Raw genomic sequence first — 27,932 nt, 5'->3', positions numbered from 1 at the left:
GGCTGAAATAGTCGACTGGAGATGCAGAGCCTGGATGAGACTGAGATAGGGACAGGTGGGGGACGAGGGGTGCCACCCCGAGATCTTTCACAAGTCTTTCATGGGCAAGAGGGCGGAGGTTTCTCACAGCCCCACTGGGGAGAATGGGGACCACTGGTAGCATTACACAAAGAAAATCTGACTCCCCACGGAAAAGAATAAGCAACTCCACGCGGTCCCGTGAGGCTAGCACTTCGAGTCCCAGAGGTACCCAATTCCCGCGCGACCGCGGGTGGCAGACACCGAAGCCGAAACTCCACTACAGCGTCTAGATTAAGGCCTCAACCTTTAATCTAAACGTTTGGTGACAGTTTGCCGGGAACCCGAGCACGCCGAACAAAGGAAGTGACGTTAGAAGTCGCGCACTTGACAAGGGTGAGATAACATGGCGCTTCAGTATTGTTCTGATTGGTTGATTTCTTGCGATACCGCCCTACCAACTCTTTGCTTCCGCTTGCGCGAAGGGTTTTGCCCTTTGTAAAGATGGCCGCGGAGGCTTTTGGAGCCAACTGGAAGTGTAGTGAGCGTTTTCTGGTGCATGGGCAGAGAGGACAGGAACAAGCGCAGCATTCGTGGACACCGATTGGCTGAAGCGAGAAGCTCCCTCCGCTGACTGGCTCGGGCATTCGCGGGAAGGAGTTTGTGGCGCCAGAAAAAAGTATCCAGAGCCGCGGAGTAGCGGCCGAGTTCTGGGTTGTTCCGCAACTTCCCCAGATCCGAACCTTCTCGCCCTCTTTGCGGAGAATCGAGACCAAGATGTGGAACAGTAATGATGGGGGTGCGGGGCGGAGGAGGAAGAGAATCGCAGGAGATTTTAGCAAGAGGGGGAGCCTAGGGTCCGAGAGGCATGTGACAGCGGGAGGGGAGGGGTGAGAACGGAGCTGAGGAGTTTGGGGGTCCCAGGAAGGCGAAGAGGAAGGTTAGGGGGACGCGATCAGTGTTTGGAGGGGCGAAGCCTCGGGGAGCCTGCAGGTTTCTCCAAGGCCTGTGAAGTGGCACAGGCACTAATCCTGTTGTTCAAAACAGGTGGATTCGAAAGCTATGGCAGCTCCAACTACGGGGGAGCTGGCGGCTACACGCAGTCCCCGGGGGGCTTTGGATCACCCGGACCTTCTCAGGCCGAAAAGAAATCAGTAGGTTGAAAAGAGTATTTGGTTTTGTTTTATCCTGTCTTGAAGTCCCTAAGTCATCTGTGATAGAAACTTTAATGCCGTTTCGGAAGAGTTCAACACGAACTGAGGCTATAATGATTGATTCCTATCCGAATCTCTTTTCCCTAGCTTTTCTCCTTGACTTTATTTTGAAATTGATCAGTGTAGCTAATGAATCAGTCTTGTGTAAACGCTCTCAACTTGTTTTTTGTCTTTTTAAAAAAAAATTTTTAAAAATAGAGATGGGGTCTCACTATGTTGCCCAGGCTGGTCTTGAACCCTGAACTCAAGCTATCCTCCCACCTTGGTCTCATAGAGTGCTGGGGTAATAGGTATGAGCCACTACTCCCTGAACTTGCATTAATAGTCTGTTTTACCTTCTTAATGTCAAAGGTGTTTTTAAATTAAATGTGGTGAGGCGACTCGGGTCTTTGGGCCAGGTGCAGTGGCTCACAACTGTAATCCCAGGACTTTGGGAGGCTGAGGCAGGTGGACTGCCTGAGGTCAGGAGTTCCTGACCTGCCTGGCCAACATGGTGAAACCCTCCCTCTACTAACAGAACAAAAATTAGATGTGTGTGGTGGCAGGGGCCTGTAATCTCAGCTACTAGGGAGGCTGAGGCAGGAGAATTGCTTGAACTCCAGAGGCAGAGGTTGCAGTGATCCAAGCTCGTGCCATTGCACTCCAGCCTGGGCAACAGAGCACAACTCCGTCTCAAAAAAGGAAGAGTGGTCTTTGAAGTCATAGATGTGTGTTCTGCCATTGCTGTGCTGCTTTACTTGTAGGGTGTCACTGCACACATTTCTTAACTGGCTTGGGAGTCAGTTTTGTACCTATGAAGAGGGGCTAACATATGTCACAATGTCATTGTGAGACTTAATATTATATACAAAGAATATAGGCTATGAAGCCAGAACATGAAGCCTCCAGAATCTTTTTTTTTTTTTTTTTTTTTTTAATGAAACGGAATTTCACTCTTGTTGCCCGGAGCTGGAGTGCAATGGCGGGATCTTGGCTCACAGCAACCTCCACCTCCCAGGTTCAAGCGATTCTCCTGCCTCAGCCTCCTGAATAGCTGGGATTACAGGCATGCACCACCATGCCCAGCTAACTTTGTATTTTTAGTAGAGATGGGGTTTCTCCATGTTGGTCAGGCTGGTCTCGAACTCCCGACCTCAGGTGATCGCCCGCCTTGGCCTCCCAAAGTGTGAGATTACAGGCATGAGCCACTGTACCCAGCCCATTTTGCCTTTTAAGTGGCATTGTGACTTAAGGAAAGAATCTTGAAGACTGTGACCCTTGGTTTTTCTCATCTGATGATACTCGTAGTACTCATGTCACAGGGTGGTTCTGAGAATTGATGAGTAAGGTAATGTATAGGAAATCGATCTATAGAAAGCTGTCTAAATGTTGATTAGTCACTCTTTCAGAGATAAGTTTGCCTTTTTTTTTTTTTTTTTTGAGACTGGGACTCACTCTGTCCACCAGGCTGGAGAGCAGTGGCGCATGATCACAGCTCACTGCAGCTTGGACCTCTGGCACTCAGGTGATCCTCCCACCACAGCCTCCCTAGTAGCTGGGACTACATGTGTGTACCACTGTGCCAGGCTAATTTTTGTATTTTTTTTTAGAGGTGAGATTTGGCCATGTTGGCCAGGCTGGTCTCAAATTCCTAACCTCAAGCAATCTGCACGCCTCAGCCTCCCAAAGTGCTGAGATTACAGGTGTGAGCCACCGCTCCTAGCTGAGTTTAACAAGTGCATTTTCATTCTATAAATGTGGAGTTAATTTGACTTCTTTTTAAGAGTCATTTAGACGTGTTAACATTTGGTGTGAGCAGGCTGTATATTTTGTGTACAGATTGATAAGCTTTTACCTAAAAGTGTTAATTCAGGGATTGTGCATTGGTGGGAAAAAAGTTCATTCATATTCTGCTATATTTGGACATTGCTTTATATCTTTTATATAAATTAATTATATAATTCTGCAGGGAATTTATTGTTTATTCCAGCATACAGCAGAGGCTCAGGTATACCAAGGGACTGCCTAAGCTTACATAGCTAGTAGGGAACTGGAGTCAGACAATTCACACATGAGGCCGAACAAATCCAACATCTGATGAGCAGCAGCTTCTCCCTGTTGTAGTTTTCTCTTTCCTAGAAGATCTCAAGGGACTTTAATTCTCTGTTTTAACTTTCTTGAGGTTGTAAAGGAGAAAACAGGTAGATGATTGGGTCTCATCTTTTCTCCCCAAGCTTAATTATTTTTCTCCATTCTGTCTGTTAGAATTTTTATCTCAAAATTCCTAAAAGGTATGTATTAAGACAGCTTTTCAGAGAATAATGATTGTTATAAGTTGGAGACTCAATCCCAGTCTCTGGATTTTTTTTTCTTTTTGTGGAGACAGGGTCTCACTATGTTGCCCAGGCTGGTCTCAAACTCTTGGGCTAAAGCAATCCTTCCACCCCTGCCTACCATGGTGCTGGTATTACAGGCATGAGCCACCATGCCTGGCTAGTCTTTTTGTGTTTATTTATTTATTTGAAATGGAGTCTTGCTCTGTTGCCTAGGCTGGAGTGCAGTGGAATGATCTCAGCTTGCTACAGCCTCTACCTCCCGGGTTCAAGCAATTCTCCTGCCTTAGCCTCCTGAATAGCTGGGACTACAGGTGCGCACCACCACGCCCGGCTAATTTATTTTGTTTGTTTGTATTTTCAGTTGAGATGGGGTTTTGTTACGTTGATGAGGCTGGTCTCAAACTCTTGGCCTCAGACCATTTGCCCCCATCGGCTTACCAAAGTCCTGGGATTACAAACGTAAGCCACTGCACCCAGCCTTGTTTTGTTTTTAAATCTAGTGTTTTCCACAGTTAAAAGTTAGGTAAACATCCTATTCTTTTTTTTTTCTTTTACAATTGAGACAGAGTCTCACTGTCACCCCCGCTGGAATGCAGTGGTGCAGTCGTAGCTTACTGCAGACCCTTAACTCCAGGGGTCAAGGAATCCTCCTGCCTCAGCCTCCCAAGTAGTTAGGATTACAGATGTGCAGCACCATGCTTGGCTGATAAGAATTCTATCCAAAATGTTTCCTGTTGGTTATAAATTTGTTTAATGTGGTTGAACCATATGAAGTTTTAAATAGTGACCCATTTTTAGTCTGTAATAATGGTACTTTAATACAGTAATGTCAGAGTAGTACTGTGGTTCATAGTCAGCTATGAACATTTTTTTTAGTCTATTCTGAAAATAGTTTTTTTGTTTTTTTTTTTTTCAAAATTAAACATACTTGTATTGACACTCTGTGAACCTCTTTGGAACAAACTAGGAATTCCTTGTGATCAATTCGTGGGTAAAATATGTGCTCAATAAAAAATAAATACTTGATTTGAGATGAATTTGAAGGCATTGTTAACATCTCAACTGTTATCCATATGTAACTTTTTTACCTGAGAGATAATAGTATTTGTTGAATATCCACTACATGCAGAGATCGGTATTAGCACTTTATTTTTATTTATTTATTTTTTTTGAGACGGAGTTTCGCTCTTGTTACCCAGGCTGGAGTGCAATGGCGCGATCTCAGCTCACCGCAACCTCCGCCTCGTGGGTTCAAGCAATTCTCCTGTCTCAGCCTCCCGAGTAGCTGGGACTACAGGCGTGCACCACCATGCCCAGCTAATTTTTGTATTTTTTAGTAGAGACGGGGTTTCACCTTGTTGACCAGGATGGTCTCGATCTCTTGACCTTGTGATCCACCCGCCTCGGCCTCCCAAAGTGCTGGGATTATAGGCGTGAGCCACCGCGCTCGGCTAGCACTTTATATATATTATGTGTTTCATTTACAACTTAAAAAGTATATATCCCCAGTTTTATTGTGTGCTGGGTATTCTCAGTCCTTTACCATGTAGTTAATTTTCATAATTTATCATTCCCAGTTTTGCAGATGAGGAAACCAAGGTATAAATGAGTTAATAAATGTGACCAAGAGCAATGCTCTTTTTTTTTTTTGTCTTTTTTGAGGAGAGTCTCACTCTGTTGCCCAGGCTGGAGTGCAGTGGCAGATCTCAGCTCTCTGCAACCGCTGCCTCTCAGGTTCAAGCGATTCTCTGCCTCAGCCTCCCTAGTAGCTGGGATTACAGGCATGCGCCACCCTGCTCGGCTAGTTTTTTTAAATTTGTAGTAAAGACGGGATTTCGCCATGTTGGCCAAGCTTGATCTAACCTCAAATGATCCGCCCCCCTTGGCCTCCCAAAGTGCTGGGATTACAGGCATGAGCCACCACGCTTGGACAAGCAACTGCTCTTGAGAATAGAGCCACAATCTTAACCTTCAAGCTGGGCTGCTGCCTTTTGTGGCATATGTGCCAGCGGTCGACTGAGCTTCCTTTATCCTGTTGTGACAATACTCACCATTCAAAATCATGCTTCAGCAGAGTGTAATGTTGTCAGTGTCACGGATGTTCAGGTCGGAGTTGCGAATGCTAAATCCATGAAGACCAGGAGTACTGTGTTCTAAGTCTTCCATGTAGTACAGGTATTGGTCCACTCTCTCGGCTCCTTTTTATTTATTTATGAATGAAACGGGGTTTCTCCGTGTTGGTCAGGCTGGTCTTGAACTCCTGACCTCAGGAGATCCACCCGCCTTGGCCTCCCAAAGTGCTGGGATTATAGGCATGAGCCACTGCGCCCAGCCTCTCTTGGCTTCTGATAGGAATAACTCATCATTTTTGTGCCTTGTACATATTCCCTATAGGAGACTGTGGGAGTACATATTTGCCCTTAGCCTGTTACCTGCTAGTTTTTCACTGCTGAAATTCTCATGCTTCATAGTTTAGCCTAAAGCCTCCCTCTGTTCCCAGTAAGCTTTTCTGAGGTCCCACATGGCACGTTTCATTTTTCAGTGTATCAAGATCAGGTTTGTGGTTTATTTACCTTTGTACCTCCCCTAGATTAGGAATGTGTTGAGGGTAAATCCTATTCCATTGTACTCATTTTTATGTTACCCAGACTACCCCTTGCCACTGGTAGGCAAAAATAAGTTTACACTGTTGTCTAGCTGCTTTAAGATATGATTTGGGCTGGGCATGGTCACTCACGCCTGTAATCCCAGCACTTTGGGAGGCCAAGGTGGGCAGATCATCTGAGGTCAGGAGTTCAAGACCAGCCTGGCCAACATGGTCAAACCTCATCTCTACAAAAAAATACAAAAATTATCCAGGTGTGGTGGCATGTGCCTGTAATACCAGCTACTCGGGAGGCTGAGACAGGCAAATTGCTTGAACCCAGGTGTTTGAGGTTGCAGTGAGCCAAGATTGTGCCACTGTACTTTAGCCTGGGCAGAAAGTGAGACTGTGTCTCAAAAAAAAAAAAAAAAAAGATATGATTTGAGTGTCCTCACTAGATACCATTCTGCCCACCCCATCTGGCCTCTTCCCCCTAAGATGTCCAACATGAGTCCAGCACAGTGGCTCATCCCTGTAATCCCAACACTTTGGGAGGCTGAGGTGGGAGGATCACTTGAGACCAAGAATTTAAGACCAGCCTGGGCAACATAGTGAAACCCTATCTCTACAAAAATAATTTTTTTTCAATTGGCTGGTGTGGTGGTGTGCCTGTAGTCCCAGCTACTCGGGAGACTGTAGCAGGAGGATTGCTTGAGCCCATGAGTTTGAGGCTGCAGTGAGCTATAATCATGCCACTGTACTCCAGCCTGAGTGACAGAACAAGACCCCATCTAAAAAAATAAAATTTGCCAGTCACAGTTGCTCATGCCTGTAATTCCAGCACTTTGGGAGGCCAGGGCGAGTGGATCACCTGAGGTCAGGAGTTCAAGATGAGCCTGGCTAACATGGCGAAACCCCTTCTCTACAAAAAATACATAATGGTGGGACACACCTGTAATCCCAGCTACTCGGGGGGCTGAAGCAGGAGAATCACTTGAGCCCAGGAGGTTGAGGTTGCAGTGAGCCAAGATGGCGGCATCGCGTGCTAGCCTGAGCGACAAGAGCAAAACTCTGTCTCAAAAAAATAAAATTTTAAAAGATGTCCAACATGGCCAAGCTCTTATTTCATTTCCCCAGGAGCTCCATTTGATTGTCAAAAAATCTGTCCTATGAGAAGCTATTCTTCTACCTATTATAGTTTATCACAAGATCTACAGCAATTCCAAAGTCCTGTTTCCACTGGCCATTTCTCAAACCTTTTCCCAATACCATCTCATTTTGTCAGTGCCCTGAACAGCAACATCCACCTGTCTACACCCTAAAGCTGGTGTTTCCTCTTGAAGGTCTGTTCTGGCAGCAGTAGGTCATTCTTCCTTTTCCTGTCCTCCACACTCTAACATACTCATTTTGGTGAATTCTCAGTGCAACGCATTTGTCTATTCAGCAGAAGCTCTGGAGTTAGACAATCCTGGGGTTGGATTCTAAAACCGTGGTATTGGTTCGCTATATGACCTTTGTTTCCATCTCTGTGAAGCAAGGATAATGAGATTTGTTGTGAAATTCAATGTGCTAATATACGTAAAGTACTTGGCACATGGCAGGTGTTGAATGAATGGTAGTTATTACTTTCTTTTTTTTTTTTTTTTTGTGAGACGGAGTTTCGCTCGTTACCCAGGCTGGAGTGCAATGGCGCGATCTCAGCTCACTGCAACCTCCGCCTCCTGGGTTCAGGCAATTCTCCTGCCTCAGCCTCCTGAGTAGCTGGGATTACAGGCACGCGCCACCATGCCCAGCTAATTTTTTGTATTAGTAGAGATGGGGTTTCACCATGTTGACCAGGATGGTCTCAATCTCTTGACCTCGTGATCCACGTTATTACTTTCTTAATTGAATTTTGCATGCTTTTTCTTTTCAGAGAGCCCGAGCCCAGCACATTGTGCCCTGTACTATATCTCAGCTGCTTTCTGCCACTTTGGTTGATGAAATGTTCAGAATTGGGAATGTTGAGATTTCACAGGTATGCCAAATAATTTGTGAAAGAATCACTCATAATAATGAATGAAATAAGATTTACTTCATTTAAGAGTACAAAAATGCCTTTGTTTCAGGGGAAACAGGACTCTTTTTTTTGTTTGTTTTCCTTCTAACCTAGGTCACTATTGTGGGGATCATCAGACATACAGAGAAGGCTCCAACCAACATTGTTTACAAAATAGATGACATGACAGCTCCACCCATGGATGTTCGCCAGTGGGTTGACACAGATGTAAGTGGCTGTTTTTGAATAATGATCGAGTTACTTTGGAACTGTGGAGATGTTGAACTTTTTTAGTCTTTTTAATTTTTTTTAATAAAAATAATACATGAGAAAGACATCAAAGACAGATACCCTAAAATGAAAGGTTCATAGATTTGATTAGATACCTTCCCAATAATACCATAAACAAAATTAAAAGTCAAATGACAGGAGACAGTAGAATTAGAACAAAGATTTTTTTTGTTTTCCAGGTAGAATCTTGCTCTGTCTTCCAGGCTGGAGTGCAATGGCGCTATCTCAGCTCACTGCAACGGCCGCCTCCCAGGTTTAAGCAATTCTCCTGCCTCAGCCTCCCAAGTAGCTGGGATTATAGGTGCCTGCCACCATGCCTGGCTAATTTTTTGTATTTTTAATAGAGACAGGGTTTCACCATGTTGGCCAGGCTGGTCTCAAACTCTTGACCTCAGGCGATCTAGCCTCAGCCTCTCAAAATGATGAGATTACAGACATGAGCCCTCATGCCCAGGCTAGAACAAATATTTGTTTTATCTAGTTTGGTTTTTATTTTATTTTATTTTATTTTAGAACAAAGATTTTTATCTCAGTCACTACTGTAGCTTTAGCACCTAGACCAGTGCCAGTCGCATAGTGGTCCTTGAGTAAATATCGTTTAAATAAATGAGGAAAATATTTGCAACATATTACAAACATTTAAATTTTTAATTAATAAAAACCTCCTTTTTGGCCGGGCATGGTGGCTGACACCTGTAATCCCAGCACTTTGGGAGGCCGAGGCGGGCGGACCCTAGAGGTCAGGAGTTTGAGACCAACCTGGCCAACATGGTAAAACCCCATCTCTACTAAAAAATATAAAAAGTTAACTAGATGTGGTGGCAGGCGCCTGAAATCCCAGCTGCTCGGGAGGCTGAGGCAAGAGAATTGCTTGAACCGGGAGGCAGAGGTTGGTTGCAGTGAGTCGAGATTGCGCCACTGTACTCCAGCCTAGGTGACAGCGAGCTTCCGTCTCAACAACAACAAACAACAAAACTATTTTTTTGCTGTTTTTGGTTTTGTTTTTTTGTTTTTGAGACAGTCTTTTGTCACCAAGGCTGGAATACACTGGCACAATCTCGACTCACTGCAACCTCCACCTTTTGGGTTCCAGGAATCCTCCCGCCTCACCCTCCCAAGTAGCTGAGATTGCAAGTTTGTGCCCCCATGCCTGACTAAATTTTGTATTTTTACTAGAGTCAGGGTTTTACCATGTTGGCCAAGCTGGTCTCAAACTCCTGACTTAGTGATCTGCCCACCTTGGCCTCCCAAAGTGTTGGGATTGTAGGCATGAGTCACCACACTCAGCCAAAAAGCTCTTATAAAACCGGAAAACCACTGCACCTTAGATAAATGGGCAAACAAGATGCACAGATAATTCATAAAGACAGTAGAAATGGTAGTGGCGGTAACTAAAGCAGGCTTAATAAACATTGAGATACCATTTTTAGCTTAAGTTTGCAAAGAAAACAAAAGAGTATCAATGTCCAGTTCTAGTGAGAGAGCAGCTACCACACAGTGCCCTAGCTTAGTAGTAGGCACTTAATAAATATTGAATGATTGGCATTGTCTAAGAAAGTGGCCTTATAATGTGAGTATAAATTGGTGTAACCTTTCTCAAACATGAGTATCAAAAGCATCAATCATAAAAATGGTGACCTAGCAAAACTCCACGGCTTAGTGGTTTACATTAAGGAAATAATTAAAGACATGTACGAAGATTTAGGCCAGGCGCGGTGGCTCACGCCTGTAATCCCAGCACTTTGGGAAGCCAAAGCGGGCAGATCACTTGAGGTCAGCAGTTCAAGACCAGCGTGGCCAACATAGTAAAGACCTGTCTTCTAAAAATACAAAAATTAGCCAGGAATAGTTGTGCACACCTATAATCCCAGCTATGTGGGAGGCTGAGGCAAGAGAACCACTTGAACCTAAGAGGCAGAGGTTGCAGTTAGCCAGGATCATGCCACTGCACCTCAGCCTGGGCAACAGAGCAAGTTTCTGTCTCAAAATGAATTTTAAAAAATTAAGCAATCTAAAATGCTAGCAATCAAGAATTATTAAGTAAACCATGAAATATTTATAACATACTGCAAATTATGTAAAAAAAAGTGTATTGTCACAGAAGTGTTTGCCATAAATTGTTGAGAGGAGAAAAGCATATTACATTACAATATGGTATGCAAGATTTGACCCAATTTTTACAAAGCAGCATGTATATGAGTGTCTTTGTAAATGTGGATAAAATAGACTGAATACAGTATATACTACAGTATAAAATTTTTATCCTTTTATATTTTTGCTTGTGCAGAAGGCCTCTTGGTGTTTCGTATTTTGTTTTTGAAATACATTTGTTACACAAAATGTGGATAATAAAAAGTGTTTTAGACCTGATATGGTGGCTCACGCCCATAATCACAGCACTTTAGGAGGCCAAGACGGTCAGATAACCTGAAATAATACAAAAATGAGCTGGCCGCCTATAATCCAGCTACCCAGAAGGCTGAAGCAGGAAAATTACTTGAACCTAGGAGGCAGAGGTTGCAGTGAGCCAAGATCACACCACTACACTCCAGTTTGGGCAACAGAGCAAGACTCTGACTCACAAAAATAAAGACTGTTTTCTTTCAAAAACCACAAGTCATCTGTAGAGAAATACTTGATAGTTATACCATTTTTTTATTTTTTGCTTCTCAGAAAAAATAAAGGATAATTCATACAGCAGTTAGTGTTGGAGTACCAATTCTGAACGAGACTGTGCTTGGTTCCAGGTATAAAAAGAATGAAATAGACACAGTCCCTCCCATCAAGTAGGGAGTTCGATACTATGGATACTTAATACTATATGCTCATGCAAAATGCACTATGCTTGCTTATAAAACATTTTTAAAATCACCTGACATCTCATGTCCCAGGAAGAACTACTGTTATAACACATTTTGGTAAATACCCTTTCAGACATCTGTCTCTGCATATATGTACATACAGATGTTCATATATCTCTTTACTGTAAAAAGGATAATATGCTATGCAACTGCTAAGTAATTTGCTCTTTTCATTCAAAACTATGTTGTGTAACTGATTTTTTTTTTTTTAATAGAGACAGTGTCTTGCCATACTGCCTAGGCTGGCCTCAAACCTGGGCTCAAGTGTTACTTTGGCCTTAACCTCCCAAGTAGCCAGTGCCACTGTGCCTGGCAAGGAACTGATTTTTATTTTTATTTTTTTGAGACTGAGTGTTGCTCTGTCATCCAGGCTAGAGTGCAGTGGCACGATCTCAGCTCATTGCAACCTCCACCTCTGGTTCGAGTGATTCTCCTGCCTCAGCCTTCTGAGTGCCTGGGATTATAGGCACCCACCACCATGCCTGGCTAATTTTTGCATTTTTAGTAGAGACAGGGTTTCAACACATTGGCCAGGCTGGTCTTGAACTCCTAACTTCAGGTGATCTGCCCACCTCAGCTTCCCAAAGTCCTGGGATTACAGGCTTGAGCCACCACGCCCAGCCAGGAAGTGATTTTTTAATGTTAATTGTAAACATTTACATCTATCATTTTATTTATTTTTTATTTATATATTTTCAGACAGAGTCTTGCTCTGTCACCCAGGCTGGAGTACAGTGGCACAATTTCGGCTCGCTACAACCTCTGCTTCCCTGATTTAAGGGATTCTCCTGCCTCAGCCTTCCAAGTAGCTGGGACTGCAGACACCCACCACCACACCCGGCTAATTTTTTGTATTTTTAGTAGAGACTGGGTTTAACTGTGTTAGCCAGGATGGTCTTAATCTCCTGACCTCATGATCCGCCCACCTCAGCCTCCCAAAGTGCTGGGATTACAGGCGTGAACCACCGCACCCAGCCACATCTATCATTTTAAATGACCAACTATTTCATTGTAAGAATATGTCATCCCTTACTTAACGGTAGGCCCAGTCAGGTAACAACATTTAGCTTCTTTTCAGTCATTTGCTATTGTAGACAATGTTCCAGTTAATGTCTTTGCATACATTTCTTCATGATCATATTTCTTATATATTACATATAATCATAGTTATTATATATTATAAAATTTTAGACAAAACCCATTATTAGAAATGGTATGGAGGATGGGTGCTGTGGCTGACACCTGTAATTTCAACACTTTGGGAGGCCAAGGTGGTTGGATCACCTGAGGTCAGGAGTTTAAGACCAGCCTGGCCAACATGGTGAAACCCTGCCTCCACTAAAAATACAAAATTAGCTGAGCATGATGGCGTGCACCTATAATCCCAGCTACTCAGGAGGCCGAGTCAGGAGAATCACTTGAACCTGGGAAGCAGAGATTGCATTCCAGCCTGGGCAACAAGAGCAAAACACCATCTCAATAAAATAATCATAAGATGAATTCCTACAAGTACGTTTTCTGGAGGGAAATACATACTTTACATTTTTTTTTTTAACATCTTTAGTTTTTACATTTCTTTTACTGCCTTATGTAAAGGTACCAATTTACACTTCATTCATGCATGAGAATGCCCAGTTATTTTCCACACCCTTACAAAAATTTTGTAGAAATGGAATCTCACCATGTTGGCCAGGCTGGTCTCAAACACCTGGGTTCAGGCAGTCCTCCCACCTTGGCCTCCCAAAGTGTTGGGATTATAGGTGTGAGCCTTTTTGCCTGCCCCCTGTACCCTTTCTTACAATGGGTTTTGTCTTAAATTTTTGCCAGTATGAGAGTTGTTTTTAAAAATCATCTTTTTGGCCAGGTGCGGTGGCTCATACCTATAATCTCAGTACTTTGAGGATGCCAACGTGGGTGGATCACCAGAGGTCAGGAGTTTGAGACCAGTCTGTCCAACATGGTGAAACCCTGTCTCTACTAAAAATACAAAAATTAGCCAGACATGGTGGTGGGCGCCTGTAGTCCCAGCTACTTGGGAGGCTGATGCATGAGAATTGCTTGAACCCGGGAGGCAGAGGTTGCAGTGAGCCAGGATCTTCACACCACTACACTCCCGCCTGGATGACAGAGTGAGACTCTGTCTCAAAAATAAATAAATACATAAAGATACAAAAATTAACTGGGCATGGTGGCACGTGCCTGTGGTGCCAGCCATTCGGGAGGCTGCGGCAGAAGAATCACTTGACCTGGGAGGTAGATGTTGCAGTGAGCCAAGATTGCGTCACTGCCCTCCAGCCTGGGCATCAGAGCGATACTCCATCTCAAAAATAGTCTTTTCAGTGAAATTTTTGTCATTTTTTGTGTGTATTTCTTTGGTTTTAGCCAGATTGATTTTTTTTTTTTTTTTTTACTATGTTTAATGTCAATTTGTGGGGGTTTTGTAAATTTTTTCTGATTCCTTTGATTCCCCTTCTCCTAAGAGTGTTTTTGTTTGCAAGAACTTGAAAATTACCACAGTAACCTCTTAAAATTATGCGACCTGTAATTACACTTGTAATTTAGCACTTTGGGAGGCTTAGGCAGGAAGATCACTTGAGGCTAGTGGACAGTCTTGCCTCAGTGTTGATGGCTGCTGACTGAGGAGGGTGGTTGTTGGCTGAAGGTTGAGGTGGCTGTGGCAATTTCTTAAAATTAGGCAACAAAGTTTGCCTCATTACTTGAGTCTTCTTTTCACCAAAGATTTCTCTATAGTATATCATACTGTTTGATAGCATTTTACTTACAGTAGAACTTCTTTCAAAATTGGATTCAATCTCAAACCCTGCTACTGCTTTCTCAAGTAAGCTTATAGAATATTCTAAATCCTTTATTGTCATTTTAACAGTGTTCATAGCATCTTCACTAGGAAGAGATTCCATCTCAAGAAACCTTTTTCTTTGAGCATCCACAAGAAGCAACTCCTTTGAGAGGCCGAGGCAGGCAGATAGATCATTTGAGGTCAGGAATTTGAGACCACCCTGGCCAGCATGGTGAAACCTCATCTCTACTAAAAATAAAAAATTTAGCTGGCCATGGTGGTGCACACCTGTAATCCCTGCTACTCGGGAAGCTAAGGCAGGAGAATGACTTGAACCTGAGAGACAGAGGTTGCAGAGAGCCAAAATTGTACCACTGCACTCCAGCCTGGGTGACAGAGACTCTGTCTCAAAAAGAAAAAAAAGCAACTTCTCATCCATTCAAATTTTATCATAAAGTTACAGCAATTCAGTTACATCTTTAGGCTCCATTTCTAATTCTAGTTCTCTTGCTATTTCCACCACATCTGCCCCACTGAAGGTGGAGGTTGCAGTGAGCCCAGATCATGCCACTCCAGCCTGGGTGACAGAGCGAAACCCCATCTCAAAAAAAAAAACTCTTAAGCAGCCACCCATCCTGTGTTTGGCCAGACACAATGTCTCATGCCTGAAACCTCAGCACTTTGGGAGGCCAAGGCGGGTACATCACTTGAGGCCAGGAATTTGAGACCAGCCTAGCCAATATGGTAAAACCCCGTCTCTACTAAAAATGCAAAAACTAGCCAGGCATGGTAGCGCACGGCTGTAATCCAAGCTTCTTGGGAGGCTGAGGCAGGAGAATCACTTGAACCCAGGAGGCAGAGGCTACAGTGAGCCGAGATAATGCCACTGTACTTTATCCTCTATAATAAAGCGATACCCTGTCAAGAAAATAAATAAATAAAATTTAAAAATAAACCTTGGCCCGGTACAGTGGCTCACACCTGTAATCCCAGCACTTTGAGAAGCCAAGGTGGGTGGATCACCTGAGGTCAGGTGTTTGAGACCAGCCTGGTCAACGTGGTGAAACACTGTTTCTAATAAAAATACAAAAATTAGCTGAGTGTGGTGGTGGGCACCTGTAATCCCAGCTACTCAGAACACTGACGAGAATCACTGAATCCAGGAGGCAGAGGTGGCAGTGAGCTGAGATAGGGCACTCACTGAGTAGGGCAGTGAGACTGGAGTGCCCTACTGCACTCCAGTCTGGGCAATAGAGCGAGACTCTGTCTCAAAAATAAATAAATAAATAAATAAAAGAAATCTCATTGTGATTTTAATTGTCATTTCCCTAATAACTCATAGGGTAAATGTCTCTTTTTCATTTTAATTTCAACTTTTTTTTTTTTTGAGACGGAGTCTTGCTCTGTCGCCCAGGCTAGAGTGCAGTGGCGTGATCTTGGCTCACTATAACCTTCGCCTCCCGGGTTCAAACGATTCTCGTTTCTCAGCCTCCTGAGTAACTGTGATTACAGATGCCTTCCACCACACCTAGGTAATTTTTGCATTTTTAGTAAAGATGGGGTTTGACCGTGTTGGCCAGGCTGGTCTTGAACTCCTGATCTCAGGTGAGCCAACACGCCTGGCCATGGAATAAAATTTTATTTGTCCTATAGATTCACCTATGTAAAATAATAAATAGGTGATGTGAAATGAAAAAAAAAAAAAGGTTGCACTCAGGTGATGGAATTTTGCAGAGTCCTTTTTTGCTGTTTGATTTTGTTTTTGAGCTAGTCTTTGTCATCAAGGCTAGACTGCAGTGGCTAGACCACTGCCCAGGTTCCAATTCTCCCATCTCAGCCTCCCAAGTAGCTGGGATTACAGGCATATACCACCACACCTGCCTAATTTTTTTTTTTTTTTTTTTTTTGAGACAGTGTCTCACTCTGTCACCAAGACGTGAGTACAATGATGTGGTGTCAGCTTACTGCAACCTCCACCTCCCAGGTTGAAGGGATTCTCTGGCCTCAGCCTCCCAAGTAGCTGGGACTACAGGTGCGCACCACCACACCTGGCTAATTTTCATATTTTTAGTAGAGATGGGGTTTCCCTTTGTTGGCCAGGCTTGTCTCGAACTCCTGACCTCGTGATCCACCTGCCTTGGCCTCCCAAAGTGCTGGAGTTATAGGTGTGAGCCACTACGCCCAGCCATTGTTTTCTATTATTAATAGAGGCAGGGTTTCACCATGTTGGGCAGGCTGATCTCAAACTCCTAACCTCAAGTGACTTGCCCGCCTTGGCCTCCCAAAGTGCTAGAATTACAAGCATGAGCCACCACACCTGGCCAGAGTTTTTATTTTTAAACATATGTTTTCTAGTTTTTTGTGTTTGTTTTTAGAGACAAGGTCTTGCTATGTTGCCCAGGCTGGTTTCAAACTCCTGAGCTCAAGGGATCTTCCTGCCTTGGCCTCCTAAAGTGCTAGGATAACAGCTGTGAGCCCCCATGCCCAGGTATATTTTCAAATTTTTTATTTTGTTCATTTTTATTTTATTTATTTATTTATTTATTTATTTATTTTGAGATGGAGTTTCGCTCTTGTTACCCAGGCTGCAGTGCAATGGCGCGATCTCGGCTCACTGCAACCTCTGCCTCCTGGGTTCAGGCAATTCTCCTGCCTCAGCCTCCTGAGTAGCTGCGATTACAGGCACGCGCCACCATGCCCAGCTAATTTTTTGTATTAGTAGAGACGGGGTTTCACCATGTTGACCAGGATGGTCTCGATCTCTTGACCTCGTGATCCACCCGCCTTGGCCTCCCAAAGTGCTGGGATTACAGGCTTGAGCCACCGCGCCCAGCCTGCGTTTTTATTTTTTTAAAGAGACGGGGTTTCACCGTGTTGGCCAGGATGGTCTCGATCTCTTGACCTCGTGATCCGCCCTCCTCGGCCTCCCAAAGTACTAGGATTACAGGCATGAGCCACTGTGCCCAGCCCCAGATTTTTTTAAGTAAAATATTTTATGTAGTCAGAAAAGAACTTTAAAAATCAGCTAATGTATTTTTCTTCTAAATAATATGTACATATTCTAGGAAACTAAAAAAGAAATATTAGATTGTTTGTAATTATCCTAGTCAGCCATTATAAACAGTGTTGTATGTATTGTCCCAAATGAAAAATCAGCTTTTTTCCATGTGTCATGATTTGTTTTTCCAGACAATAAATAAAATTCTGTGTTATTATTTGCAACAGTATGGAGTATCCTCATATATAAATGTGACTTTATGTTGGATATTTAGGTTGTTTTAAAATGTTTAGTATTTGGAACTATACTATGATAAATCTAAATCTTAATGCATGTTCTTAATTAGTTCCTTAAATTCCTATAAATAGAATTGCTTTGTCAATAACTGTATCCACCAAAAAATTATGTGCCTGCTGGGCGTGGTGGCTCACACCTGTAATCCCAACACTTTGGGAGGCTGAGGTGGGATGGCAGGCGCCTGTGATCCCAGCTACTCAGGAAGCTGAGGCAGGAGAATCACTTGAACCCTGCCTTGGGAGGCAGAGGTTGCAGCGAGCGAGATCATGCTGCTGCACTCCAGCCTGGGTGACAGAGCAAGACTCTCTCTCTTAAAAAAAAAAAATAAAATTGTGTGCCTAAGACCTTGAATGACCGTGTCATAATTGTTTGCCTTTTTATAATGTGCTACAGAACTTTGAAAGGTATTTTTATTGTAATTCCTGATTTTCCAAAAAGGAAGTTGTAAAAGGCAGGGCAGACTACTTAATGCCATTTTAGAATCCTTTAACTCTTCTACTTTATAACTTTCTCTTTCTATGCATAATTTAGGAATGTTAAAGAGGCTTTCACCAGCATCACTAAAACCCTAATGACATGTTTCTATTTTATGTTAGGACGCCAGCAGTGAAAACACTGTGGTTCCTCCAGAAACGTATGTGAAAGTGGCAGGCCACCTGAGATCTTTTCAGGTAAAGTCTGAATTAAATAGTAAAGTGTTTTTTCATGAAGCAGTTTCTAGATTCATGTCATGGCTTTGGATAGTTAAAATATTTAAGTCTCCATGTTTGATGGGAAGTTATTTATTTATTCTCTTCTTCAAAAGGAAATAACAGGGTTTTGTTTTTGTTTTTACCTTAACATGAAACTAACAAAATGGTAAAGAAAGAACAGAATCTCCTTCTACAATTGCCATCTGTGGCATCCATTAGTTGGAGAAAGGAGAATGTTAGATTCAGAGTCAGGAGTCTAGATTTTGCTCAGTTATGCAACCTTGGGGAAATTACTAATGTCCCTTAGCTGTTAGTTTTAGTTTTTTCCTCCTCATGTTTGACCGTATTTAGATTATCTCTGAGTTAAAATTTTAAGTATATAACTTTTTTCTCATATTGGTGAAATATTAATATTATAACCAAGAAAAGAGCCACAATGTTGACCTGACATTGATGTATGTTCATTGTTCATTCACATTCTTCTCTTCATTTTAATAGAACAAAAAGAGCCTGGTAGCCTTTAAGATCATGCCCCTGGAGGATATGAATGAGTTCACTGCCCATATTCTAGAAGTGATTAATGCACACATGATACTGAGCAAAGCCAGTGGCCAGGTGAGTAGCCTCACTTTCCTAGCTTTTTCTCTTCCGTGGAAGAACATAGGCTACTTTTGTGCTCCAGCTTTGATTTCCTTGACATTTTGAAGGTTGAGCCAGAGAAAGGCATCATTAAATCCTCAGAACACTTTCTCTATTAGCTTTGTCATTGTGTTTTACTCCAGATGAAAACCTGATGTTTCTCTCAGAATTATGAGTTCCTCTGACTCTACTGGCCTGGACAGCTGAGGCCTGTGACAACCCTCAGGTGTAGACATGTAATTATCGCTGAGCTCTTAGCTCCAGGATTGTCAGTGCATATTCAGAGAGTAGTCCCTTCAAGATTGCATTTTGCTGCTTTCCTTCCAACTTGTTGACTTAAGTAGGAAAAATTATGTACCATTATTTTTTCCCTGAAATTATATTTTTTGGTTCCTATTGAAATTTCTCCGTAGTATTTTCTGTTGTGCGAATTTACTTTGGCAAGTCCCATCTAGGACCACGCAAAAGACTTGTTGACTCTAGTATTAGAAAGCTGTCAGGGCCGGGGTGGTGGTTCATGCCTGAAATCCCAGCACTTTGGGAGGCTGGTGCAGGAGCATCACTTGAGCCCAGTTCGAGACACCACCCTGGGCAACATAGGGAGACCCTGTCTCTACAAAAAACAAATTAAAGAATTAATTGTGCGTGGGAGTGTATGCCTGTGGTCCCAGGTACTTGGGATGCTGAGTTTGGGAGATCACTTAAGCCCAGCAGATGAAGGCTGCAGTGAACCGTGATTGTGCCACTCACTCCAGCCTGGGTAACAGAGCAACCTTGTCTCAAAAAAAAAAAAAGAGAAGAAGATGTATTGAGCCTACCTTCATCTAATAGTGCCAATCATTCAAGTCCCCCTTTGAGTATAGCAGTGAACACGATGTACTTATATTCTTGGGAGAAACAAGCAATAAACACAAATATTAACAGAATTTTAGGTAGTTATAGGTGCTCTGAAGTAAATAAAGCAAAATGGGAGAAGAGGGTGATAGAGGGAGCAAAAATGGTACAATTTGATGGAGAAGAACATCCTAAACCAGAGGGACTAGGAAGTGCAAGAGCCAGGAGTGTAGAGTAAGCCTGGCATCTCTGAAACCAGCAAGAAGGCGGTGTCTGGAGTGAAGCCAATGACAGGGAAAGAGGGAGAGCGTTGTAGGCAAGGAGGCAGAGCCCAGATTATGTGGGGCTTTGGAGGCCATGGTAAGGATTGCCTTTATTCACATCTTTTGTTTGGTCTTTTTTTTTCCCCCCCTTAGACGGAGACTCACTCTGTCACCCGGGCTGGAGTGCAGGGGCTTGATCTCGGCTCACTGCAGCCTCCGCCTCTCAGGTTCAAGTGATTCTCCTGCCTCAGCCTCCCAAGTATCTGGAATTACAGGTGTACACTACCACAACTGGGTAATTTTTGTATTTTTAGTAGAGATGGAGTTTCACCATTTAGCCAGGCTGATCTTGAACTCCTGGTCTCAAGTGATTTGTCCGCCTTGTCCTCCTGAAGTGCCGGGATTACAGGCATAAGCCACCACGTCCAGCCTATTCTAATTTATACCAAACTTTTAGAAGGTTTTGACCAGGGAGTGACGGGGTCTGCTTTACATTTTAAAAAGGGCATTCAGGGCCGGGCGTGGTGGCTCACGCCTATAATCCCTACACTTTGGGAGGCCGAGGCAGGTGGATCATGAGGTCAGGAGTTCAAGACGAGCCTGATCAATATGGTGAAACCCCGTCTCTACCAAAAATACAAACATTAGCTGGGCATGGTGGTGGGTGCCTGTAATCTCAGCTACGTGGGAGGCTGAGGCAGGAAAATCGCTTGAACCCAGGAGGCGGAGGTTGCATTGAGCCAAGATCCCTGCATTGCACTCCAGCCTGGGCGACAAGAACAAGACTTCATCTCAAAAAAAGAAAAAACAAACCACATTCAGGCTGCTGTTCTGAGAACAGAGTATGAGCCACCAGAAATGGCCACAGAAATAATTTAGGAAAATGATTCTTGGGATAAGAAGTGATGGGTTCCAATATATTCTGAAGGTAGAGCTAACAAGAGTTATTGGTGGATTCAATATTAGAAGTAAAGAAAAGGGAGGATTCAAAACTGACTCCTTGGGATAAAATCCAGAGTTCTGTTTTAGAGTCACCAAGTAGGAGATGCCAGTTGGGTATCCCAGTGAAGTACAGAGTGGACACTGAATATATAAAGCTGGACTCAAGGAAGAGGCCAGGGATAGAGATAGAACTTTGGGAGTCATCATTGTGTAGTTGATATGTAGAGCCGTAAATGATGAGATTACTAGAGACTTAAGAAGGCAGAGACCTGAGTTCTGGGGTACACTAACCTTTAGAAGTCTAGAAGCAGAAGAGGAACCAATGCAAGGCAAGTAAGTGGCTGGTTAGGCAGAAGGAAAACCAGGAGATATGATTTTGTTAATATTCTAGAAGGAGCATTTCAAGAAATAGAGAGTAGAGATAGACTATAGAATGCTGCCTGAAGTCAAGGAAGCCTATGAAAGAGATCTGCTGTTGGGATCTTCAAAAGAGACTCAGTAGAGGATGGAGAGGTGAAGTGAGCTAAAGAGAATGAGAATGGGTACAAAGTTCAGAGTGTTTCTTTTATTACTATACTTCGTAACATATTTCTGTATGTGTCAAATACTACATGATAAAAATGGGTGAAAAGTGAGAATGGGCCAGGCACGGTGGCTCATGCCTATAATCCCAGCACTTTGAGCAACCAAGGCTGGAGGACCACTTCAGGCCAAGTTCAGCACCAGCCCTGACAACATAGTAAGACTCTCCACGAATGTTTATGTGTCCAGAAATATTTAAAAATTAGCTGGGCATGGTGGTGTGTGCCTGTAGTCTCAGTTATGAAAAGGGCTGAAGACATGCTTTCAAGGGACCTTGATGTCTTTTTTTTTTTTTTTTTTTTTTGGTAGAGATGGGACTCATTGTGTTGCTCAGTCTGGTTTTGAACTCCTGGGCTCAAGTGATCCTCCCGCCTCAGCCTCCCAAAGTGCTGGGATTACAGGCATGACCCACCCTGCCTGGTGGGCTGTAGGCTTTTAATGAGCATTTGTTGAACAAGTGAATCTCCTGACTAGACAGGATTTCTCCTAATGAGCTTTCACAGTGCTCTTAATCAATTGTGGGCACTTGAATCTATTTGGTCCTATGTTATTGTTTTTGATTCAGTTCAGTAGATGTTGCACTGACGGCACATGCTGTCCACCAAGCACTGTGCAGCAATGGAAGGACTTGCGTGGGAAAGTGACGCACAGCGTGATGGTGCTGTGCAAGTGCTGTGAGCTGAGAAGGAAGAAAATGGCTTTAGTTGGTTTGGAGGATGTCAGGCGAGGCTTTACAAGGCAGTGGCAATTAAGTTGGATTTAGAAGGATGAGAAGAGTGTTTACCAGGTAGACGAGGGAAAGAGCATGCCAGACAGGGAACAGCATGCTCAGATCAGCGGCACGTTTGAGGATGGCAAGAAATCCAAGTGCAGCTGGGGAGTAAAGTGTATTCTGAAGGAGTGGTCAAGAATCAAATACAGGTGAATAGCCAGGAGTTTTACACTTTCCACAGGCAGAGGGAGCTGCTTGAAAGCTTTATGTAGAGGAGTGGCACGACTAGAGGAGGTTATGACTCATAGCAATGGGAGGGTTGATGGGAGCACCAGAGGCCAGAGGCTCAGGTACCACCCAGGAGACCAGGGCTAATGAGGATCGACTTGAGCTACACTGTCGAGTGACAGGCTGTGGTGACAGATTGAGGAAAGTGGGGAAATGATGACTGAGGTCTTTGGGATTGGGTTTGGTTTTACTGAGATGGAATAAAAGAGGGCAAGCAGGTTTGGGGAGGAAAGTAATGAATTTTGTCTTATTTTGAGGCGTCTGAAATGTTTAAGTGGAGGTATCCAGTTAGATGGGTGGCAGTGAGGATTTGTGGCCTAGGAGGCGGTCTGGAATGAAATCCTGGGGGCACTGTCAGCCTTTTGGGAGACAGAAGAGGCTAATGAGGGATACTGAGAAGGTTTAGTTTGAGAGGCAAGTGGAGAACCGGAAGAATACGGTGTCAGGAAGCCTAGGGAGGAACACATTTCAAGAGGAGTGTGGTCAGCAGTGTCTGCTTCTGAAAGGTCAATTATGACAAGGGCTGAAAGAGAATTTTGGATATTGTTGAAAAGTTATTGGTGACTTTGGTGAAAACAGTGTCAGAGGTGTACCTGGGGAGAACCTAAACATGGTGGGCTGAGGAGTGACTGGGGAGAAAGGAAATGAAAATAGTGATTGCAGAGCGTTCGAAGAATTTGGTAATAAAAAAAAAGAAGGAACGAGGATGATAGGGACTGTATCTCCTTTTCTCTGCCTGCAGTGCTTCATGCCTCTTGACACTCAGTGAGTGCTTGGGTGAGTGAACCCCAAGGATGCCGTAATAGCAGTCTCTGGGTAATTTTCTTCTCACTGCTACTCTTCTCTGGTTCCTCTCACATCACAAACAAAAGGAGCCAAGAGTGGCTTTCTCTTTTTTTTTTGAGACGGAGTTATCTTTCTCTTTTTGATATTTATGTGCTTCAGAGAGTTACTCTATCTTCCTATGAAATACTCATTAGATAATAACTATCCCTTGCAGTGCAAACAGTGTAACCGGGAAATTTGTTTCAATTGTTTTTTGTAAGCTGCTTAACTGGCTACTTGAAGTAGTAAAGACTTGTGTTTAACTTGGGGCATTTTCTTAATATTGTTAACTTATTTCTTAATTCAGCCCTCAGCAGGGAGAGCACCTATCAGCAATCCAGGAATGAGTGAAGCAGGGAACTTTGGTGGGAATAGCTTTATGCCAGCAAATGGCCTCACTGTGGCCCAAAACCAGGTAAACACCATCACAGACAATCTTAAATTTTGTTACTTCCTTAATGAGCTAAGACTGTTAAAGTACCTGGTTCATTTCTTTCCTATAAAGGGACTCAGGTTTGCTAAGGGGAGGCCAATTCAAAATAGTTGCTAAGGTCTTTTTGATTTGAATCTTCAGGTGCTGAATTTGATTAAGGCTTGTCCAAGACCTGAAGGGTTGAACTTTCAAGATCTCAAGAACCAGCTGAAACACATGTCTGTACTCTCAATCAAGTAAGTATTTGATTTTCATGAGCTCAGGCTCTGGCATTGTACCTATTTCACCTCACAAGGGTTTCTTGATAATGAGAAGTGAGTTTAAAAAGTAAAACTTGGGGCCGGGCGTCGTGGCTCATGCCTGTAATCCAAGCACTTTGGAGGCCAAGGTGGGCAGATCACCTGAGATCGGGAGTTCAAGACCAGCCTGACCAACATGGTGAAGCCCTGTCTTAAAAAAAAAAGAAAAGAAAAAAAAAAAAAAGTAAAACTTGGTTGGCCAGGCACGGTCGCTCACCTGAAGTCAGGAGTTCGAGACCAGCCTGACCAGCATGGTGAAACCCTGTCTCTACTAAAAATACATAAATTAGCCGAGTGGTGGCGCACACCTGTAATCCCAGCCATTCAGAGGCTAGGCAAGAGAATGTCTTGAACCTGGGAGGCGGAGGTTGCAGTGAGCCAAGATCACTCCCCTGCATTCCTGCCTGAGTGACAGTGAGATTTTGTCTCAAAAAAAAGTATAAGTTGGCCAAGCACTGTAGTTGATGCCTGTAGTCCTAGCACTTTGGGAGGCCAAGGTGGGCAGATTGCTTGAACTTAGGAGTTCAAGACCAGCCTGGGCAACATGGCAAAGCCCTTGTCTTCACAAAAAAAAAACACAGAAAAATTAGCTGGGCACAGTGGCTCATGTCTGTAGTCCTAGCTACCAAGGAAGCTGAGATGGGAGGATCACTTGAGCCCAGAAGGTCGAGGCTGCAGTGAGCCATGATTGTGCCACTGCACTCCATCCTGGATGACAGAGTTAGACTGTCACCAAAAAAAAAAAACACACACACACACACAACCCTATTGACAGAATGGAAATTGTTTAGCTATAGAAAAATAGGAAAAGACTATGCACTAAAATGGTGCTACCCATCACATCACTCATTCAGTAAAGTTTTTCATTCAGCAAACACTAAGGACCATTATATGTGAGTGATATATAATAATTCTGAGCAAAAAGTTGACCTCATTTTCTTATGGGATTTAGACTGGAGGAGAGAAGTCCTCCAGGAGCCGAGGACCCATTGCTGTTTACTGTTCCCACGGTAGACTGAGTGTACTATCTGGACCTTATTCAACAATCAGTCCTTCCAACAGCCTTATCCTGATTCCATCTTAGAGAGGCAGCCTCCTGATTCCAGTGTAGTAAACTAATCAAACAAACTGACTTATGGCGCTTGTGATAGTTATTTGTTACTATAAATCAATTGATATGCCAGGCCTAGATAGAAAAGAAATGCTCAGAACTAATTCCATTTCCTATGCTGTAAAATAGGGATAATTCCTATCTCAGAGTTGCTGTGCTGATGAGGTAGAGACCTGCTGTCACGTAGGTGCTCTGCTGATTGCAGCTATTTACGTTACTAGGCCAGGTGTGGTGGCTCACACCTGTAATCCCAGCACTTTGGGAGGCCAAAGTGGGTGGATCACCTGAGGTCAGGAGTTCGAGACCAGCCTGGACAACAAGGAGAAACTCCATCTCTACTAAAAATACAAAAATTAGCTGGGTATGGTGGCAGGTGCCTGTAATCCCTGCTACTCAGGAGGCTGAGGCAGGAGAATCACTTGAACCCAGGAGGGGGAGGTTGCAGTGAGCCGAGATGGCACCATTGTATTCCAGCCTGGGCAACAAAAGTGAAACTGTCTGAATGGATGAATGAATAAATGGATAAGTAAGTAAGTAAGTAAGTTACTGACCCTGACCCTGAGGACCTTGAATGGTTTTTTGTTGTTGTTGTTGTTTTTAAGACGGAGTTTCACCATGGTGGTCAGGCTGGTCTTAAACTCCCGACCTCAGGTGATCCGCCCGCCTTGGCCTCCAAAGTGCTTGGATTACAGGTGTGAGCCACCACGCCCGGCCCGAAAGGTTTGAAGGTTTCATAGTGTTTCCTTTGCTTCCCACCAACTTTACTTCCCAGAGGGGGACCAAAGGGGTTTCAGTGTGTGGGTGGAAAAGGGGGACTTTTAAAGACAACTGTTTCTACTAGGAGATTTTGTGTGCGTGACTGCAACTTTAGATCCTTGTTTTCCCGCTTAGACTGTATTTAAGTGAGGCCCTGTTGTCTTTCCTTTACAGTTTGGGAGAGGGATCCAAGACAGCCCTAATAGCTATTGTCTCCATGAACAAGCTGTTTTGTAATTTTACCGGTAGTTCTCCCTGTGTGAGCCTTCAATGTGCAAAATAGTTGTCAATTCTTAGCTACGGTAGAAAGTTGGGAGATGAGCAAAATTTGCATATTTGGCCATATCCAAAAGACGGTTTCCTTCTGCATTGGCCTGAAAATGACTTTTTTTCTTTCTTTCTTTCTTTCTAGGCAAGCTGTGGATTTTCTGAGCAATGAGGGGCACATCTATTCTACTGTGGATGATGATCATTTTAAATCCACAGATGCAGAGTAACTGGATCTAATTGGGTGCCTGAGATATTTTACAGCTGGACCTAGTTTCACAGTCTCTTGTCTCCAGCTCTGCATACGTTCGGCCAGGTGGCTTCTAGGAAGTAGGTTTCACGTGTAAAAGGTCTCTACTGACGTCCTTTTGAAACATACTGTTCTTCTGTTTTATTTTGTTTTGTTTGAAGCTCAAAGGGAGATGGACAATTGACAGGGATGCAGTCCAGGGCGGCATTTCTTGAGGAAGTTACAAATAAGCTTGTTACAACATCAAGATAGATGGAATTGGAAGGACGCTACCAGGAGAGTACTTATATAGTGCTTGGGAGTTTCTTTTTAAAATTTTTCGTGCTGAAAGAAGATGAGCAGGGCCTTGTAGGCAGAGCCCTAACCGAGTAACCTGCTGGCCTCTGCCTGTTTCTGTCCCACTTCGGTTGTGTGGCATTACTTTCAGAATTGCACTTTCCTGCTTGTCGTGACTGCTATTTGTCATGACGGTATGTTTCTATGAACATGAAGTTCTGTGGTGGTGCCTCCAGGGGCAGAGGAAAGGAAGTGTTACTGCGTTTTGTACAAAATAAGTACATTCTATGTTTAATAAAACAGTTCGTTTGTAGTAACTTGTAAAAACGTTCTTGGGCCGGGCGCGGTGGCTCAAGCCTGTAATCCCAGCACTTTGGGAGGCCGAGGCGGGTGAATCACGAGGTCAAGAGATCGAGACCATCCTGGTCAACATGGTGAAACCCCATCTCTACTAAAAATACAAAAAATTAGCTGGGCATGGTGGCGCGTGCCTGTAATCCCAGATACTCAGGAGGCTGAGGCAGGAGAATTGCCTGAACCCAGGAGGCGGAGGTTGCGGTGAGCCGAGATCGCGCCATTGCACTCCAGCCTGGGTAACAAGAGCGAAACTCCGTCTCAAAAAAAAAAAAAAAAGTTCTCATTTTTATTTCTGAGTAATGTAATGACTACTTTGTCATCTGAGGCAATGTAACATAGTGAAACTTGGATTTGAATTCTGGCTCTCCCTCAGTTTAGATAGAGCAGGCTGTGTCAGCTCTGAGAACCTCCATTTCCTCATTCACAAAAAGAAAACAATGTTTTTCCCCCTGGGTTTGGTGTAAAGGTTGAATAAAACATATAGTCTGTAAAGCATCTAAAGCTAATATTGCCATTTAAAGGGATTATGGAATGGACCTTAATGTTGACTCTTTGGCAGTGTGTGATCATGTAACTGAATCGAATAGCTACCCATTTGTCCTCAAGATGAGACTTTCCAAAAGCCTATGGGCATTTTTTGATTTTTTGGCCCACTTGATCAGCTGTTTCTTACAGAAAAAGAAACTAGCTCAGAGATGTTTTTGACAAGTCTAGAAGTTATCTCCATCTTCAATGAAAGAGCTAATTTTGAGATAAAGTTAGTGAAGTGTAACACGCAAATAAGAATTCTCTATCTGCTCTAACTATGTTTCTAAAAGAGAACGAGCAGCTGTGTAGTGAAGGCTCCACCTGGTTGGTTTCTAACAGTGAACAATAAATGTTTTCTATACATGCAGAGTTGTTAACATCCGCGGCGCTATCCAGGTGTGTAAAACTCAGGCAGCCAGCATGTTCATTTGCAAGTGTGTTCATTCTTGGTTATTTTCTCAAAGA

General features: G+C 43.5%; 1 protein-coding gene across 1 annotated transcript; it reads left to right on the top strand.

Moving 5' to 3' along the window:
• The first annotated feature begins 518 nt into the window (after window positions 1–518).
• Window positions 519–27,434, top strand: LOC105708588 (replication protein A 32 kDa subunit). The gene is given in 10 exon segments (XM_064363547.1): window positions 519–641; window positions 644–805; window positions 1,066–1,172; window positions 8,047–8,148; window positions 8,284–8,397; window positions 18,010–18,084; window positions 18,604–18,720; window positions 23,498–23,605; window positions 23,765–23,859; window positions 26,202–27,434. Coding segments are annotated over 10 exon segments (1,029 nt in total). The 5' UTR covers window positions 519–577; the 3' UTR covers window positions 26,287–27,434.
• Window positions 27,435–27,932: the final 498 nt, after the last annotated feature.

Source organism: Aotus nancymaae, unplaced genomic scaffold, assembly GCF_030222135.1.
Source record: "Aotus nancymaae isolate 86718 unplaced genomic scaffold, 86718_ANA_hifiasm-v0.15.2.pri h1tg000053l, whole genome shotgun sequence".
NCBI lineage: Eukaryota > Metazoa > Chordata > Mammalia > Primates > Aotidae > Aotus > Aotus nancymaae.
Note: the sequence above shows the minus strand (reverse complement) of the source record. Positions and strands in the feature narration are given on the sequence as shown.